This window comes from Salvelinus alpinus, chromosome 17 (genome assembly GCF_045679555.1).
Source record: "Salvelinus alpinus chromosome 17, SLU_Salpinus.1, whole genome shotgun sequence".
Taxonomy (NCBI): Eukaryota; Metazoa; Chordata; class Actinopteri; order Salmoniformes; family Salmonidae; genus Salvelinus; species Salvelinus alpinus.
Window position 1 is genome coordinate 34,812,969 of NC_092102.1, and position 19,518 is coordinate 34,832,486.

The window sequence follows — 19,518 nt, forward strand, 5'->3', positions numbered from 1 at the left end:
TTGGGTTTAATTATTTATTTACTAAATACCTAACTAATCACACAGAATTACATATACACCGAATGAATCATACCTTTATTACAAATTATGTCATAAAGGAAAACGTCCCTAGCGGATGGAACAGATATGACAGCTAGTTACACAAAGAAAAGGGGGCTGGGTTTGAGTGAAAGAGCGGGAAGACTGAAGAACAAAGGGAGAAGTGATGTCTCTATCGTAAATACAGGATCTTATGCATTCTAAATTACCGCCCATTTGGAAAAGGAAAATGCAATAAATATTTACTCTGAGCTGCGCTTCGGTAGGTTGGTCGTAGATGCTGGTCGTGTTGGCCAACAGAGATTTTCCTGTCCTCGGAAGAATGTCTCTGGTGGTAAATTGGATACGTTGTAGTAACGTCGTTGTGTGGTAGACGGGATACTCTCTCTGTTCTTTCCTAGCCCACGTTTGCAGCTGCTGTTGCTAACTTAACGGCTAGGAGGTATTACTTCTGTATCGAATAAGAGTTCAAAGTTCATACCATTCGCAACCAAAGCTCAAGCTGAGGTTGGCTTCGTTCTGTAGTTATTATCTGAACCCTTCTGACATCGGATCGTCATCCTAATGTACCCGGAACAGAAGGTTACATTTTCATCAAGGGCTTATATAGTGGAGGGAGAAGGGTGTGTTTTCATAGTTTTATAACCCATCTCTCTTCACAGGGGCGGGCCACTGATTGAGCAGAGCCCTAACCTTATGAAAACCCAAATCTCTCATTTGGAAGCTAAAATTACATTTAATCTTTTCACCAATAATTTTATATTTAAACATTTGAATTGCACAACAATTCCATGTGAATCTGATAACTATAATGTGTAGACTTTCCACTGTACTGTTTATGTCATCCTATCATTGATGAGAATGTCTCAGATGACAACCGAACTGACATCATATTCATTAAGTACCAACGCATATGTTCAACTGGTTGGATTCCCAAAATATGGTTAATTTCCCCCCACCTGATATTCCCAGAATCTCTGTTTAACAAAGGCTATTCAAGAGTCCCTCTGTAGAGTCAAGAGAGAGGGAAGGGAGAAAGGTATTTATGAAGGGGGGGGGGGGGTCATAAACCTTACCCACAGGCCAACGTCATGACACCTGTCCATTTCCTCATTTGAATTCCATGTTGTCACTATCACTGGTCCACTCAAGTTTAAGAATATTGTAATCTATCTCACACCAGGTGCCCTTGGAGAGTTCCTCAATGAGCTTTACACCTTGATAAACTCATTTCCTGACAATGGCTCACCGCTCTTCGTACTTGGTGACTTCAACCTCCCGACGTCTGCCTTCGATTCATTTCTTTCCAACACTCTCTTTTCACCTACTAATCTCACTGTAACCCCACCCCAGGTCTCTGATCACAACTTTGTTTCCTTTTCTGTCTCCCTTTCCTCCAACCCTAACCACTCAGCCCCTACCCAGATGGTCATGCGCCATCACAATCTTCACTCTCTCTCTCTTCCACTACTCTCCTCTTCTATCATATCATCTCTCCCTTCTGCTAAATCCCTCTCCCTTCTGTCTCCTGATTCTGCCTCTTCGACCCTACTCTCCTCCCTTTCCGCATCCTATGACTCGCACTGTCCCCTCTCCTACCGGCCGGCTCGGCTCTCCCCTCCTGCTCCATGGCTGAGTGACTCATTGCGAGCTTACAGAACAGGGCGGAGCGAAAATGGAGAACTAAACTTCCGGAGGACCTATCATCCTTTCACTCCCTCCTCTCTACCTTCTCTTCCTCTGTAGCCACGGCTAAAGCCACTTTCTACCACTCTACATTTCAAGCTTCTGCCTTTAACCCTAGGAAACTCTTTCCCACCTTCTCCTCCCTCCGTAATCCTCCACCCCCCCCTCCTCCCTCACTGCGGACGACTTTGTCAACCACTTTGAAAAAAAGGTTCACAACATCCGCTACTCACCCTATTGAGTCCACTGGTCTCAGTCACACAGTACTACCCTACGCCTTGACTTCATTCTCCCCTCTCTCCAGATGACATCTTGCGACTAGTGTCTGGCCACCTGGCAACTTGCCCGCTCAACCCCGTCCCCTCCTCCCTTCTCCAGACCATCTCTGGATACCTTGTCCCATTCCTCACTTCCCTCATCAACTCATCCCTGACCACTGGCTGCGTCCCCTCTGACTTCAAAATGGCCCGAGTTGCTCCCCTCCTTAAGAAATCCAACACTCAACCTGTATCCCTTTTTTTTCTTTCCAAAACACCTGAGCGTGCTGTCTCTGATCAACTTTTTATTATCTCTCTCAGAATTATCTTTTTGACCCAAACCAGTCAGGCTTCAAGATGGGTCACTCAACCGAGACTGCTCTTCTCTGTGTCACAGAGGCTCTCCGTACTGCCAAAGCTAACTATCTCTCCTCTGTTCTCATCCTCCTAGATCTATCTGTTGCCTTTGACAATATGAACCATCAGATCCTCCTCTCCACCCTCTCAGGGCTGGGCGTCTCAGGCTATGCACACTCTTGGACTGCATCCTACCTGGCAAGCCACTCCTACCAGGTGATGTGGAGAGGATCTGTGTCTACACCACGTACTTTCACTACTGGTGTCCCCCAGGGCTCGGTTCTAGGCCCTCTCCTCTTCTCTCTATACACCAACTCACTCGGCTCCATCATATCCTCACATGGTCTCTCCTATCATTGCTATGCAGATGACACTCAACTACTTTTTCTCCATCCCCCCTTTTGACACCCAGGTGGCAACGCGCATCTCTGCGTGCCTGGCAGATATCTCAACTTGGATGGCGGCCCACCACCTCAAGGTCAACCTCGACAAAACGTAACTGCTTTTCCAGAACACAGCATTCTGCATGGTTTTCAACCTTCCCAAGTTCTCTCATGTCACCCCGCTCCTTCGCACACTCCACTGGCTTCCAGTTGAAGCTCGCATCCACTACAAGACCATGGTGCTTACCTACAAAACAGCAAGAGGAACTGCCCCTCCCTACCTTCAGGCTATGCTCAAACCCTACACCCCAACCCGAGCACTCTGTTCTGCCACCTCAGGTCTCTTAGCCCTCCCACCCCTACGGGCGGGCAGCTCCCGCTCAGCCCAGTCCAAGCTCTTCTCTATCCTGGCACCCCAATGATGGAACCAGCTTCCCCTGAAGCTATGACAGCATCTTCCGAAACACGTAACCAGCACTTGCACTTGATTTAATGCACTAACTGTAAGTCACTCTGGATAAGAGGTCATTTACAAAAATGTAAATGTGTTAATCACATCAGACCAACAAATATTTTAAACATCATTCACAGAAGAGTCATAGGAAAATATTTTGCATTATCTCTTATACACTATTTTAGGCCCAGCATTTGGAACTTTGGCTTACCTGGATACAGCCACTATATTGTGATCACTGCATCCAATGGGTATGGATACAGCTTTAGAACAAAGATCTACAGTATTAGTAAAAATGTGATCAATACATGTGGATGATCTTGTTCCTGTAGAGTTTGTAAACACCCTAGTAGGCTGATTAATAACCTGAACCAGATTACAGGAACTGGTTACAGTGATAAGCTTCCACTTGAGCGGACAGCTTGATGAAAACCAGTCAAAATTCAGGTCTCCAAGAAAGTAGACTTCTCTGTTTACATTACATACACTATCAAGCATTTCACACATATTATTTAGATACAGACTGTTAGCACTTGGTGGACTATAGCAACACCCCAAAAGAAAAGGCTTTAGATGTACCAGGTGAACTTGCAACCACAACAATTTAATAACACTTGATATAAGATCTTCTCTAAGCATTACAGGGATATAGCTTTAAGCACCAGCTGTCAGAGCAGCTCACAGATTACTGCACCTGTACATAGCTCATCTATAATTTAGCCCAAACAACTACCTCTTTCCCTACTGTATTTATGTATTTTGCTCCTTGGCACCCCATTATTTCTATTTCTACTTTGCACATTCTTCCACTGCAAATCTACCATTCCAGTGTTTTACTTGCTATATTGTATTTACTTCGCCAAGATGGCCTTTTTTGCCTTTACCTCCCTTATCTCACCTCATTTGCTCACATTGTATATAGACTTATTTTTCTACTGTATTATTGACTGTATGTTTGTTTTACTCCATGTGTAACTCTGTGTTGTTGTATGTGTCGAACTGCTTTGCTTTATCTTGGCCAGGTCGCAGTTGTAAATGAGAACTTGTTCTCAACTTGCCTACCTGGTTAAATAAAGGTGAAATAAAAATACATACAGCAACACCTCCCTCATAAGCATTCCTGTCTCTTCTGTAGATGTTATATCCTTGTATTGCTACTGCTGTATCATCAAATGAATGATCTAAGTGAGTCTCAGAAATGGCTAATATATGAACATTATCTGATGTTAGCAAGTTATTGATTTCACAAACCTTATTTCTAAGGCTACATATATTAATATGGGCTATTTTCAGCCCTTTTCCGGGTAGCTTATCAGAGAAAGACATAATATGGAAAAGAGAAAACAGCAAGATAAAGAAATATATACTTTCAGCAGTCCATTAATCAGTTGGTATGTTTATGTGTGCTGCGGGGTTGATGCTACGAACCCATAGGCTTGGCTTTCTCATCCTTTCCAGACTTTTGGGAGGGAGGGTGGACAATGAGGGTGGACACTGAGCCTGTCATAGCGGATGTAAGCAATGTCCCAACGCGCTCTGGCAGCTTTTACGGCTGGGATAAGTTCTTTCCTCTTCTGGCGCACAGCTTCAGGATAGTTCTCATTAAGCAAGATATACATTCCTCTCAAGTTCTTGGCTCTTTCCAGAACAGCTACCTTGTCCTTGAACCTCAGGAACTTGACCACTATCGTCCTGGGCCTGTCACCTGGGCCGGTGCCTGGTTTTCCAGTCCTGTGGGCGCGCTCCAACTCAATCTTCCTGTGATCCATCTTCAGTTTCTCAGAGATCATTTCCCTCACTTTGTCCTCAGACTCCATCTAGGTCTCATGTGGAGATTCTGCAATTCTGTCCACAACCATGTTGTTCCACCTTGATTGTCCCTCGAGATAATCTGATTTCTCCAAATTTAAAAATGTAAGTATGCTCCCTCTAATTCTCACGTCTCTTTCTCTCGCTCTCTCTCTCTCTCTCCTCCCGGAGGACTTGAGACCTAGGACCATGCCTCAGGACTACCTGGCATTGACGACTCCTGGCTGTCCCCGTCCGCAGTCCACCTGGTTGTGCTGCTGATCCAGTTTCTGCCTGTGGCTATGGAGCCCTGACCCGTTTACCAGATGTGCTAACTTGTCGTGCTGCTCATCTGCTGTTCTGCCTGCGGCTATTGAACCCTGACCTGTTCACCGGAACTTCTACCTTATCCCAGACCTGCTGTTTCCTCCATCTCTCTCCCTCTCTCTACCGCACCTGCTGTCTCGACCTCTGAATGCTCGGCTATGAAAAGCCAACTGACATTTACTCCTGAGGTGCTGACCTGTTGCACCCTCTATAACCACTGTAATTATTATTTGACCCTGTTGGTCATCTATGAATATCTTGAAGAACAATTTAGCCTTAATGGCTATGTATACTTACAGTATAATCTCTACCGGCGCAGCCAGAAGAGGTCTGGCCACACCTCTGAGCTTGGTTCCTCTCTAGGTTTCTTCATAAATTCCTGCCTTTCTAGAGAGTTTTTCCTAACCACTGTGCTTCTACATCTGCATTGCTTGCTCTTTGGGGTTTTAGGCTGGGTTTCTGTATAAGCACTTTGTGACATCTGCTGATGTAAAAAGGGCTTTATAAATACATTTGATTGATTTATCAGTTGCATTTCCAGAGGCTCAACGTCAAAGTCCAATTCAATAGAAATGTGTCAATAGGCTTTTAAAACATGATTAAACAGTTTATGTAATACAATCATGTTGAGTGACAGTTGCTTTGTTACTACTGAGTCTTGAGAGTAGATGGGATCAGTAGTAGCCTAATCTCTGGATTATTTCCAAGAGAGATACCGGTATGTTTGCCAGGTTATAAGCCTAATGAAATAATAACTAGAATATTCTTCCATTAATAAAACAGGTTGTGATAAAATGTGACATTGCAGTTCCTCATAGTTCAGATTCCCAACCTCCCATGGTTCTCCCACAACCAGGCATGGTACTTGTTCAGTTTATGGTCCTAAGGTTTCACCTATGTAAACACACACACACACACACACAAATATACACACAAAGTTAACCTTATCTAAATCCGTCACTTACATCCAATATTCTTTTTTTAGCATAAAATATTTGCATTTCATCCTGAAATGAAAAATGGAAAACCTGGTCTTGTTGAGGAAGATGGTGTCCACCAGGAGCTTCCAGGGGTCATGGAACAGAGTCTCCTGCACCAGCTGGAAGGGGGAGCGAAGAGTGGTCCACTTCCTCTTGGGGGTCTCAAACCTGTGCCGGGACTGACGGCAGATCTAAGAAAAAGGGGTTTTGATAACAAATAAACACCGTTTTTTATTAAACTGACATTTCTCTCCAAGAATGGCAAGTTCTGTTAAGCTCAACCATTTATTAAATTATGACCATCTCTCAGTTACTTCCTGCTGAAAGAAGGACTGGTCTTCTGTTTCTCTCCTAATAGTTCTGTGCAGAACAGGAACAACAGGCACCTAAGGCATCACTACACACATTGAACATGTTATTGGTCAATACACTGAAACCAGGTCCAAGAAGACGTAAAACATTTTCTCTATCTAGGCATCATTGTAAATGAACATTATGCATCATAACTCATTGCACAATGCACATACATACTGCTCTGGGGATCTTTTAGTGGTGTACAGCGTCCTCCAGTAGTCTGGGGAGATGATAGCAGCGCTTCATCATATACCTCTGCCTCTATATCCACCACGCACTTTCCCTCCCCCACTCTCTCACCCTCAGCCTCCCCCTCTCAGAAGCAGACTGCACCCTAAGGACTGGGACATCTTAAGGTGACACATGAAGCCACTCTCCTTGACCAATGAGAGTGTCCTGTAGCTCAGTGGGCGGTGCCAGCCTGACCAGCTTCTCTCTCAGCAGCCCTGGCCTCCTCTGGGGGCTCTTCTCAAGTACGACATCATCAACTGGCTCCGCCGACACAGCCTGCAGATGCCTCTCAGTCTCATTGTCATCACCATCATCATCACCCCTTCTCACAGAGGTTTGTATGTTTCTCTCGTTAATGTCCGATGTGTGGCCAGTTTCTGTATCTCTCCCAGCTGCCTGTCTGTGATTCACCTGGCCAAGGGAGGTCTGTCGGGGGTATACTGAGTTGACAAAGTGCCTTTTCCTCTAACTCTGAGTTCTCTGCTTGTAGGATTTTGCAAAAGAGGCTATTTTTGTGTTATTTGGAGGAAAGCGTAATATTCAACCCTCCTCTTCCATATTCTCCTCTGTGTCCTGTCCGTCTATGTCCTGCCTGTATGTGTTTTGCCTGTCATCAGTGACCTCTTAGGTGTGACGTGTGTGTTCCTGATGACCATTCCTCTGTCTCTCCTGCTGGGCTGTGGGGTCACAGCTGCACTGCTACTCCTGGCTGTTGTGACGTCAAAGTTGTCTATCTGTAGATCCCCTCCGCCATCTTTAGGAGGAAGGCTTGATGAGACACTCTGGACGGAACCTCTGTCCCTGGGGACTGCAGAGGTAGACAGATCAGTTACCTCATGTGGAATTATTGATCCGACTTTATGATCTCACTCTGCAATGCAGTTAGCCCCTAGCCCTGACAGTAAGATACAGACATACTTCAGTGATGTTTACATGCAACAAGACTTGAGAATGAGAGCATATGATGGAGAAAAAAATCTGAATAACCTTGTTATATAGATGTCCATTTTGCCTGCAGTCTTCCCACTTTCCCTCTGCCTCACCACTATCTCCCAGCCCAGTGGCTTTCTATAAGGCTGGCAGTCATGCCAGAACGGAGAGAAGGTGAAAATGCCATGCCTCATCCTCCTGTCTGGTCAGCTGACTCCTGGCTGCACTTGGATCAGCCTCACAGGCCATCTCTGTATTGGACCCAACTGGTTTCCTAACCGTCATATCTGAACCAGGAACAGCCATAGTGTCTGTGTCTCCACCAGGATTAGTGTGTGTCAGTGATGGTGTACTCTGTGTTGAGGTCATTGTTTTTAAACCTGGTTGTGACCGTGTTGTTGTTGTCAGTAGGTGAAACACAACTTTTATCAAAAGTGGACTGTCCCTCTCACAGCCTGCGAAGGAGCTGACTGTCCCCTGTTGAGTTTCATGTGGCTGATATCCTCATGCTCCAGTCCTCTCTCATCTTCAGTCATGATGTTGCTCTCTCCATCTATCTGGGGTTGAAGCTCTATACCTAGCTGCCACAAACAAAAATATGAATTAGAACAGTAAATGTACTGTCCATCATGTCATATGGATTGGGCAAATAGGTGAGTATTAACTAGCTAACTTAACTAACTAGCTAACAAGCTAGCTAAGTAATGCATTTGCAGAGCCTTGATCTGACAGCTGTGTTTTGTTTACATGCCTAATCATCACGTGCTGTTCTAGAAAAATGTTGCATATTACTTAATGATCGAGTTTAATAAAGTTGTCGGGTGCTAGGCATTTCGGAGACATGACATCAACATCTTTGGATAAATTGTATCTGCCGTTGTGCTGTGTGAAGTTCTGTGAACTAGTTTGTGAGCGACTCTGCTTAACTCATGCGCAGAACACAGGAAAGAGGACAGGAAAGAGAGAAGGGAGTCTGCGCACAAGCAAGCAAGCAGGTCCTGCCATGTAAACGATCCTCGGCCCCACGAAAAGACAGCAACCTGTTGAACAACCTAACGTGTATCTGTTTAATTTGTTAAAAAGGCAAAATGAGGGCAGTTCCTACGTGGATTGACAAAGTACATGATCGCGACAAAGTTGAGCAATGGTAAGATATCCAGCCTTTGCATTTGCATTTACAGTTTTATCAACAGGCCTGATGTTGCACAGTTGGGAGTGTTGATAGCAACGGCGGTTACTATGTAAACTCCCGCAGTGGCTGGCTAGCTAGCTAGCCAACTGTAGCAAGCTAGCTTTGTTTACTAAGATTTTCACTATCCATTTCATGCAATCTTAAAATAAATGATCTGTCTACTAACGAGTGATAACGTTGCTAGTTAGCTAGGTAATCTGTTTGCGTAGCTAAGCACAGCTAGAACATTAATGCTAGCTAGCAGAGCAGCTACTTTTGGCATAATAGCATAATTGAAACAGGTTTTCAGCATATTGTGATTGCAGTACATTCTCTCCCTAGTATCTACGACCTTGCCTTCAAACCAGATGGCAGCCAGCTTATTGTGGCAGCTGGGAATCGTGTTTTGGTGAGTTTGGGGATGATGATGATGATGCCATTGGTTTTCGAGTCATAGCTAAGTTGAGGAGAGTGGAATTGGATACAATAAGTATTGCATATTGTCTTTCCAGGTGTATGACACATCAGATGGAACTCTCATTCAGCCTCTGAAAGGACACAAGGACACCGTGTACTGTGTCGCCTACGCCAAAGATGGTACTTAGTACTACAGTATACTCTTAACACACCAATCTGGATGTTCCCAATAAACAAACACGAGTCTGTTGGGTCTCACATTGTGCTTCTCTGTAGGGAAACGGTTTGCCTCAGGTTCTGCTGACAAAAGCATCATCATCTGGACATCTAAACTGGAGGGTATTTTGAAATATACGTGAGTGATCATGATTATTACCATATAATTAGGAATTAGAATAGTTTAATAGGATCTCTATGATTATTACACACATTACAACATTATCAGTAGCATTATGTTCTGTTGAGGTCACTCCTGGCTCACTCTCTATGCATATTTTGTTTGTCTGTTGCTCCTCAGACATAATGACTCCATCCAGTGTGTTGCCTACAACCCAGTCAGCCACCAGCTGGCCTCCTGCTCCTCTGGGGACTTTGGTGAGTGGTACACTGGGATTGTCCTGTCCTCTACACCTCTACAGGGAAGGGGTTAAAGGGGTGTTGAACACATCCAGTCATAAGAGCAGCATCTGTATAATTTGTTTCTCTCTCTAGGTCTGTGGTCCCCAGAACAGAAATCTGTATCCAAGCACAAAGTCAACAGCAAGATAACATGTTGTGGGTGAGTATAGAGAAATTGCTGCTATCTCCTTTTTGTTTGGATAGCCTCTCTTATGGTCAGTATTGTCATAATCCTTTTGACCGCAGGTGGACCAATGACGGTCAGTACCTGGCCCTGGGAATGATGAACGGGGTGGTGAGCATCAGGAATAAGAACGGAGAGGAGAAGGTGAAAATAGAGCGACCAGGAGGATCCTCCTCTCCTATCTGGTCCATCGCATGGAACCCCTCCAAGTGAGTCACTCTCCTCTCATGTGGGTTTTTTGCTGTGTAAAACATTTTAAAACCTGCGTGTGCTATGTCTTGGAGAGTAAAGGTTTACTGCTTTTGAAATCAACAATAATACTTTGTGATATTTCTCTGTATTGAGTCTTTTTAAGCTGCCTGTTCACAATGTGAAACAAGCATGGTAGTGAAAATCAGAGAATGACAGTGTATGGCCTGTAGACAGCCAGCAAGTGTCAGTGTTTGACCAGGCAGGCTCTGACAGGGACTGGTGGAAGTGGATGCCCTTCTGTGAGGGAGAGGACAACGAGGCGGTGGATGTGGACAGCAGCATGCCAGAGCCCCTGTGCCTGCTCATTGACACCGCCTACAGCCAGAGCTGCAGTGGCAGGGTAGAGGTCCTGGGGCTAGGCAGGCAGCTGGAGAGAGAGAGGCAGGTAGGAAGAGGAGCAGAGACGGACAGGTCTGAAGGAGAGGAGGGGGAGCCCATGCTGCAGGGAGTGTTCTCTGATCCAGACCACTTCAGCCAGCTCAGGTAGGGAAGGCAGATAGGGAGGACAGGGAAATTGAGAAAGGTAACATCAAAACTCAGGGAAATACTTTGGTTAGGTCTAGATTTATATGTTTGGAGGCAACACAATGATATAGGACACTTACTTTTACCATACCAGTGAGATGTAGGGTTTAATGTACCTTTTGGGTGAATACGTTTTGAAATCTTTCTAAATCCAGTTTAATTGTCAGAATGTTAAAGTGGAAAATATAAACTCATGTTGGAGTGTCTCTCTTAGGGATGAGCACAATGACATCCTGGCTGTGGCAGACTGGGGGCAGAAGCTGTCCTTCTATCAGCTCAGTGGAAAACAGGTGTGTGTCTGCAAAAAGCATGTCCGTGAACCATCTCCCCAACATTTACTTCAGGCGTCTGGAATTTAATAAATGTTTTTGCCTTCTTCCGGCCCATCTGGATTGTGGGAACATGTTAGATAAACATTTTGGGTTTGTTTCCACAGCAAATGAATAAATAGGCTACATGTCTAACATAAAATAAAACATAAAATATACTAAAAATGCAATGGTGAAAGATATTGAAAAGAGCAACTTTGCTTAATAGAAACTACTGTGTAGCACATCGGTGTGTAGGACACATAGTTGTTACATACAGATCAAGTAAGTAGCGCTTCATTAGTCTTGACTTGTATGAGCCGAAACAGCTTATGGAAGCAGGAGCATGAGCCAAGTACACCCCCTGGACAGGACGCTAGTATATCGCAACCCCCAATCTATCTCATGCTGAGTGCCAAGCAAGGATGGATTAGGTCCCATTTTTACAGTCTTTGATATGACTCGGCCCGGGGATCGAACTCTCAACCTTCCAATCTCAGGACGGACACTCGAACCACTGAATTGGTTACAAATCAAGAGGCCTAGGTTATGACCACGGGTTTAGGTTGTGATCCCAGATGGACACCGGTGATTGGTCAACGAAACCCCAATGGCCTCGGTGCTATCACTCATCCACGATAACACATAAACCACTTAAGGAGGCCACTGTCTGAGACCTTTAAGCCCTATATTTTCTGTTGCAATTAGCCTGTCAGGGACTATTGAAACCGTAACACTGCACTGGAAATGATCCTGTTCGGCGATTAATAATGATTCCGTCACTACTCCTCCTCCCCCATATCCCCCTGGGTAATATTGTAATTACAGACAAATATGCACTGTTTCATTACCCTGCCATGGAACCTTAGTCTCATGTGTTGTCACTGGGCTGTTTATCAGTGTAAGTGAACATGCTGTTTTGATTACCGTGCTATGAGTAGTCTGTAATGAAAAAAGGGAGGTTGTCCAAAAGGGTTTTATTTCAGGGTAAAAGAATGGACTGTCAGGCGGTTCTTTTTCAGGGTGAGGAGAAACAGATGCACAGAGTCGGGGAACTGATATGACGTTGCGCAAATGGACTTCAAGTGCCAGCACAATAGAGCCTATTTAGAAGCAAGAAAGTGTGTATGTGTTTTTCCATCTCTTTGGTCAGGCGCTTAAGGGGATGGACTGTAGGCTTTCCCGATATAGTGCACTACCCTGTGGCTCTGGTAAAAAAATAGTCCATTCCCCAAGTCAGGGGAAATCCTTGGGCTAGACAATCATAGCCCAGATAAAGGTCAATAAATATGAAGTAGACTTTGTTATTTTAATATCTGTTCCTCTCTCTCTCAGATTGGGAAGGACAGAACTCTGACCTATGACCCCTGCTGTGTCAGCTACTTCTCCAAGGGGGAATACATTGTGATGGGTGGCTCGGACAAGCAGGCCTCCCTCTACACCAAAGATGGGGTGCGGCTCGGCACCATCGGGGAGCAGAGCTCCTGGGTGTGGACCTGTAGAGTCAAACCTGACTCCAACTATGTGGTGTGTCTCTTTTAGTCACGTGTGTGTACATTTGAGTAAATGTGTGAGAGTACGTGCGTGTGTCTAAAGTGAACTGTATTGGAACGCTATAATTTAAAATAGTGCTGATATGATGCTGAGACATGTTGTGAAGAACGCAGAGCTGAAATGATAAAATGCTACTGACAACGCTACAGATGTCATCTGTCAGATCAAATGTTGATGCAACCTCATATCACTTTGGGACACATTTAGAGATTAGTTATTTTTAACTTGTGGAAAAAGCATATGTGATCACCCATAGAGAACATGGAAGTAATATCACTATATCTTTCTTTTGGATTATATTAATACTAACAACTCATATGGGAAGGCATAAGGTACCTTGCTGACATCTCCACATTGTCTCAGACAGGGCTTTAACAAAAAGAAGGAACACCCTGTCTCTCTGTCTTTTCATGGAAGTGTTAATGGGAACCACTGCTACATTGAACTCTCATTTCCTCTCCTCTGTTTAGGTGTTGGGCTGCCAGGATGGGACCATAGCCTTCTTCCAGCTCATCTTCAGCACGGTGCACGGCCTGTACAAGGACCGCTATGCCTACAGAGACAGCATGACTGATGTCATCGTCCAGCACCTCATCACTGAACAGAAAGGTGGATTTATTTAGACTAGGGCTCCCCAACCCTGTTCCTGGAGAGCTACCCTCCTGTAGGTTGTCGCTTCAACCCCAGTTGTAACTAACCTGATTGTGCTTATCAACCAGCTAATTATTAAAATCAGGTTGCGCTAGATTAGTGTTGGAGTGAAAACTTAAAGGACAGTAGCACTCCAGGAACAAGGTTTGGATAGCTCTGATTTAGACAGTACACAGTGTTGTACTTCTCTTATTAGAATTCAGAAAAGGCCTGTTTTATTCAAATTCAAATCTGTAGCACCTTGCGTGACCTTTTACCTCTTCAGTGCTAGCAGATCTGATGGAACTGGATGGGTGTAAGCAATACGGTGGTCCATTGGAAGGCTATGTAGAGTCACACCATCTGGTCTATTCAGGACTATTGGGGACTGGGATTATATGCCCTGTTCTAACTATGCCTCCTACTTTTGTGCTTTCTTCATGCCCAGTGAGGATCAAGTGCAGAGAGCTTGTGAAGAAGATAGCTATCTACAGGAACCGCCTGGCCATCCAGCTGCCTGAGAAGATCCTCATCTACGAGCTGTACTCTGACGACTCCTCGGACATGCACTACCGCATCAAGGAGAAGATCTGCAGAAAGTTTGAGTGCAACCTGCTCGTGGTCTGCTCCCAGCACATCATCCTGTGTCAGGTGAGACTTATACCCAATCCCAAAATCATACCCTATCACCTACTTCCCCCAGACACACATCTACACTATAGTGGTAGTTGTGTCATATTATTTGCTCACATTAATGTCTGTATTTAGACTAAATACTTTGATTAAAAACTGTTGTCCCGGGATTTGCTTTTGGCTTGAGGCTTTTCTCAAACACTCCGTTATAAGCATCTCCCTAAAGTGCCATACCAACACAAACTATTTGGCCTGACTCAATAACACTGGCCTGGAGAGACATCGTCTCATGTAAATTATACTAATGCATCGGTGACAGATTGCGAAAGACCCTGCCGAGAGACATTAGCATGCTGTTATCATAATTGAAACCCAGTGAATTAGCGGTTAGCGCTGCGTCGCTACTCCAAAACACCCTAGAGAGAGAGGCCAGAGATGGATGGTTAGAGCCAGTGGTCGTCCAGATGTTTCTTCCTATCCTTCTTATAGGCTCCAGCTGTATCTGTGCTCCTTTAGGGCAGGGGTGGCAACAGGCGGCCCGTGGGCAAAAACCAGCCCCCAAGTGTTTTTTTTATTGGGACCCCCTAAGTGTTTGGTAAAAAAATAAATATCAAATCTTTTTTTTCTTCTTTTTGGTGGGGGATTTTATTTTTGTTGTTAAAAAAGACTGTACAATTACCATGGAAATCTGTTCCCAAGTATTTCCACGAATAAAAAAAGAGACATTATGTGATCATGTCTCAATGTAATCCAATACAACCTCTGTATGGGCTTAGTTGTGGTCAATTTCCAGTGTACAAATTATTATAATTATTTCCCGGCCCCCGACCATCCGCTCTGATAAAAATCGTCCCGCGGCTGAATCTAGTTGCCTATGCCAGCTTAAGGGTGTAGGCTTCCTATTTCGCAACACTGCATCCTTCTCTCATGCTGCCAAACATACCCTCGTAAAACTGACTATCCTATTGATCCTTGACTTTGGCGATGTCATTTACAAAATAGCCTCCAACACTCTACTCAGCAAATTCAATGCAGTCTATCACAGTGTCATCCGTTTTGTCACCAAAGCCCCATATACTCCCCACCACTGTGACCTGTACGCTCTCGTTGGCTGGCCCTCACTTCATATTTGTCGCCAAACCCACTGGCTCCAGGTCATCTATAAGTCTTTGTTAGGTTAAGCTCCGCCTTATCTCAGCTCACTGGTCACCATAGCAGCACCCATCCGTAGCACGTGCTCTAGCAGGTATATTTCACTGGTCACCCCCAAAGCCAATTCCTCCTTTGGCCGCCTTTCCTTCTAGTTCTCTGCTGCCAATGACTGGAACGAATTGCAAAAATCACTGGAGCTGGAGACTCATATCTCCCTCACTAACTTTAAGCATCAGCTGTCAGAGCAGCTTACAGATCATTGCACCTGTACATAGCCCATCTGTAAATTGCCCACCCAACTACCTCTTCCCCATATTATTATTATTATTTATTTTTTTGCTCCTTTGCACACCAGTATCTCTACTTGCGCATTCATCTTCTGCACATCTTTCAGTCCAGTGTTTAACTGCTAAATGTTAATTATTTAGCCAATATGGACTATTTATTGCCTTACCTCCCTAATCTTACTTAATTTGCACACACTATATATATAGACTTTTCTATTGTGTTATAGACTGTACATTTGTTTATTTAATGTGTAACTCTGTGTTGTTTATGTCGCAATGCTTTGCTTTATCTTGGCCAGGTCGCAGTTGTAAATGAGAACTTGTTCCCAACTGGCCTACCTAGTTAAATAAAGGTGAAATAAAAAAAATAGGGACTCTGTCACTTAGTCTCTTTTCCTCAGCCATCAGACAGCCTAAATGAGACAGAGAGGAGTGAGAGGTTACCACCACAGCACTGTGGAACCTGGCTGGATGTCTCTGGTGGTTTCGTCTCTGGTTTGTGTCTCTGTGGTTTGACAGAGAGGAGGAGGGGGAGCAGTCCGGAGTTAACTCGGTGTATTATTTTCCCCTAAATCTGTGTGTGTGACAGAAGCGCTTTAGATCTGTCTCTAATAGCCCTGCTACAGCTTCACCAACTGAGGCTGATGGTTTCTCTGTTAAGACTGTCTAACCTCTGACCGGGCTGTGGTTGTCTGTGTCAAATCAAATCAGACTTTATCTTCACAGAGCATTGGATGAGAATGAAAAATATATGCATCGGTGACAGGTGACAGGTAAGATTAGAAGGATATATTAAGAGCAAGTGTAAACTATTAAAAGTAGACAAAATGGTGATGAATGAATTACAGTAGTGGCCAGATAATGCATAAAATTTACTAAATAGATATGCCTGTGTTTGATGTTCCGGTGTTTTAACATGGTGGTATTTTTACTTTGTCTGGCTACCTAAACTCCTTGCTCCGGCCTAAAGATACGCCACGCCCACGGACGTTAGTTGCTTCTCCGCAATGAGTCTGGATCTGAGTACCTCCCCAATGATTTCTAGAACGCAAACACATTCTAGACATTCTGATTAGTCCCAGAAACCGATGGGTTGGGCCAGATCCAGAACACATATGGGTAAAGCAGGGTTTTGAAAATTCGTAAATGCCTTTGATACTCTGATTGGTTAGAAATGATCCAATCGCTGATGACTTTGTTTTGTACAACACCCCTCATATTGACATCACCACAAATTACTTCAATGATGGCAGAATGAAGTATCTCAGAATCTCAGAATGAAGTACAGTATGTAGTGAGTCGTCAGGCAAATTGTCACTGTCTCCTCTCTGACCCTCCCCTTCAGGAGAAGAGGCTGCAGTGTCTGTCCTTCACCAGTATCAAGGAGAAGGAGTGGCTTATGGAGTCTCTGATTCGCTACATCAAAGTGATTGGTGGCCCACCGGGCAGAGAGGGCCTACTGGTGGGGCTGAAGAATGGAGCTGTGAGTATGACTGACAGACAGACATACAGTACACACAAACTCTTAGCTAACTTACTTGTATTTATCCAGGTTAGTCTTATTGAGATGCTATTTCCTGTGCTTCAATTCAATCAAATCTTGTGGCTCAACTGGTATAAATTTTCTCTTCAGATCCTAAAGATCTTTGTTGACAACCCATTTGCCATCACTCTGCTGAAGCAGTCTACGTCTGTGCGTTGTCTGGACATGAGTACATCCCGCAGCAAGCTGGCCGTGGTGGACGAACACAACACCTGCCTGGTTTACGACATCCACACCAAGGAGCTGCTCTTCCAGGTCAGAGGTTAGGGGTCAAGAGTTATTAAGGCCAAGGTCGAGGTGGCTTCATTTTAAAATTAGGGTTCACAGGTTATGTTTGTGGGGGTAAAGTGTAACATCTCCCTTGTTGTCCCACTCCTTCTTTCCTTCGCCTCCGTTTCCCCTGACTTCCCTCTCTCGGTGATTTTCCTTCCCTACTTCCCAGGAGCCCAATGCTAACAGCGTAGCCTGGAACACCCAGTGTGAGGACATGCTGTGTTTCTCAGGCAGCGGCTACCTCAACATCAAGGCCAGTAACTTCCCAGTGCATCAGCAGAAGCTGCAGGGCTTCGTGGTGGGCTACAACGGCTCCAAGATCTTCTGCCTGCACGTGTACTCCATGTCCGCCGTGGAGGTGCCTCAGGTGGGCTGAAAGAATAATACTTGAAGAACTGAGCTTTATTATCCGCTGTTTAGTTATGTTTCTAATTATATGTTGATTTGACTGGTTTCTCCTTCCTTTCCCTTTTCCCTAGTCGGCTCCCATGTACCAGTATCTGGAGAGGAGGATGTTCAAGGAGGCCTATCAGATCGCCTGCCTGGGTGTGACTGACAGTGACTGGAGGGATCTGGCCACGGAAGCACTGGAGGGGCTCGACTTTGACACCGCTAAGAAGGTCAGACACACACACACACACACACACACACACACACACACACACACACACACACACACACACACACACACACACACACACACACACACACACACACACACACACACACACACACACACACACACACACACACACACACACACACACTTTTCAACCAGGAACCACTGCAATGCTAGTGTCCATCACTAGATGGTGCAGCCTGAAGCTATTGGTATGTTGAACCTCTCTCATCCTCGTTTGACTAGTGTGATAGAATAGCTGAAGGATGTGGTCTGAGTGGATTCTCTGGATACTGTAAGAGTTCCACTCATTCTGTTTACCCGTGTGTCTCTCCCTCTCTCAGGCATTCATCAGAGTACGAGACCTGCGCTACCTGGAGCTCATCAACAGCATTGAGGTACAATATGGCACAGACACACTCCCCTCACATGAATAATGAATAATGGATTAGTCTGAATTGTATAAATCCAAGATCAGAGTTTGTGACTCTAGAAAACAGAACAGACCACATAGCTTTAATCAGGATGGATTTACTGGCTGACCAGAGCTACCCATGACATCATCAAAGCAGTAGCGGTGCATGGGTAAAAAGCGAAGCCAGAAACAAATGCCATATTACAACATATCTGTTGTGATTATTGCGTTGTTTGCTCTATAACCTGATAGTTCATATGCTTGCGACCGTGGTATATAGACCTAAGGCCGAGTCAATAAGAAGACAGTGGCAAAATAAATTCAATCACACCTTTATTTCATCACAAAACCAGAGAGCAACCTCTGTCCGGTGAAGTCCACAAAGCATATTGCATGTAACCAATAGTTACATGGCCTACAGCATTGTCAAGAAAGTACCTGTTTCTGACATTTTCGTACTACTAAACAAACCTTTGATTTAGAACCGTGGATAGTTACTACAAGTCAACATCATCTAATCACCTATGCTTAGTCTAATACAGTGACAATTAAAAGATACCAACAACTATTTATGGTGTGGCTCTCCATGGCTCTGATTTGTGTGTGTGTGCATTCGTGCAAGTTCAAAAACATGACTCACCCTACTTGCAGAGAAATGCCAATGAATGCCATCCTCCTCTCTTTCATGTTGACGAAACAGTCTATGTACTGTCATACAGTACACACTTTTATATAATTTTTATTTACCTGGCTAAAATGCTTGCTGGCTAGCCTAACTTCCTTTCATGGACAACGTTAGCTAGTTAACATTAGCCTTCTACATCTAGTTACATATTGAACATCCATCCTCTCAGGCCAGGGGCACAATGCAGTTTATGATTGTATCAGAATCCCCATTATAATCATTGGCCAGTATGGGGAATTAACTAAAACCACATGTCCAAATCCCTGTCTCCATCCATGGCTAATTTAGGAAAGGGCCAATTTTAGCTAGCTAGTCACCGGAGGACAACGACATAACGAGATTCAACAATTTAAGTTGTTTCTATCGATGATGTATTTCTCTGTGATAGGAGTGAAGCCAAATCCAAACTGGCTTCTCTTTTCTTTGGTGTGCCAGGACCATTCACAGTTGAGCTCATTCAGTGATT

General features: G+C 44.5%; 1 protein-coding gene and 1 pseudogene across 3 annotated transcripts in view; one reads left to right on the plus strand and one right to left on the minus strand.

The window, feature by feature from the left end:
* Nucleotides 1-8,713, minus strand: LOC139542832 (uncharacterized; annotated as a pseudogene).
* Nucleotides 8,714-8,758: 45 nt separating this feature from the next.
* The window catches only part of ift122 (intraflagellar transport 122 homolog (Chlamydomonas)), a 35,497-nt gene continuing 24,737 nt past the window's right edge, over nt 8,759-19,518 (plus strand). The window contains exons 1-16 of one of the 3 annotated variants that reach the window (XM_071348706.1): nt 8,759-8,933; nt 9,300-9,366; nt 9,470-9,554; nt 9,651-9,729; nt 9,892-9,968; nt 10,086-10,152; nt 10,239-10,385; nt 11,168-11,243; nt 12,597-12,788; nt 13,286-13,424; nt 13,894-14,096; nt 16,863-17,000; nt 17,151-17,315; nt 17,503-17,700; nt 17,813-17,953; nt 18,297-18,350. In XM_071348706.1, the coding sequence (XP_071204807.1) occupies nt 8,875-8,933; nt 9,300-9,366; nt 9,470-9,554; nt 9,651-9,729; nt 9,892-9,968; nt 10,086-10,152; nt 10,239-10,385; nt 11,168-11,243; nt 12,597-12,788; nt 13,286-13,424; nt 13,894-14,096; nt 16,863-17,000; nt 17,151-17,315; nt 17,503-17,700; nt 17,813-17,953; nt 18,297-18,350 (1,887 nt within the window). In that variant the 5' untranslated portion in view covers nt 8,759-8,874. Of the gene's footprint in view, nt 8,934-9,299; nt 9,367-9,469; nt 9,555-9,650; nt 9,730-9,891; nt 9,969-10,085; nt 10,153-10,238; nt 10,386-11,167; nt 11,244-12,596; nt 12,789-13,285; nt 13,425-13,893; nt 14,097-16,862; nt 17,001-17,150; nt 17,316-17,502; nt 17,701-17,812; nt 17,954-18,296; nt 18,351-19,518 lie in introns of those variants that run through there. The other 2 variants (XM_071348707.1, XM_071348708.1) reach the window with 2 other exon arrangements.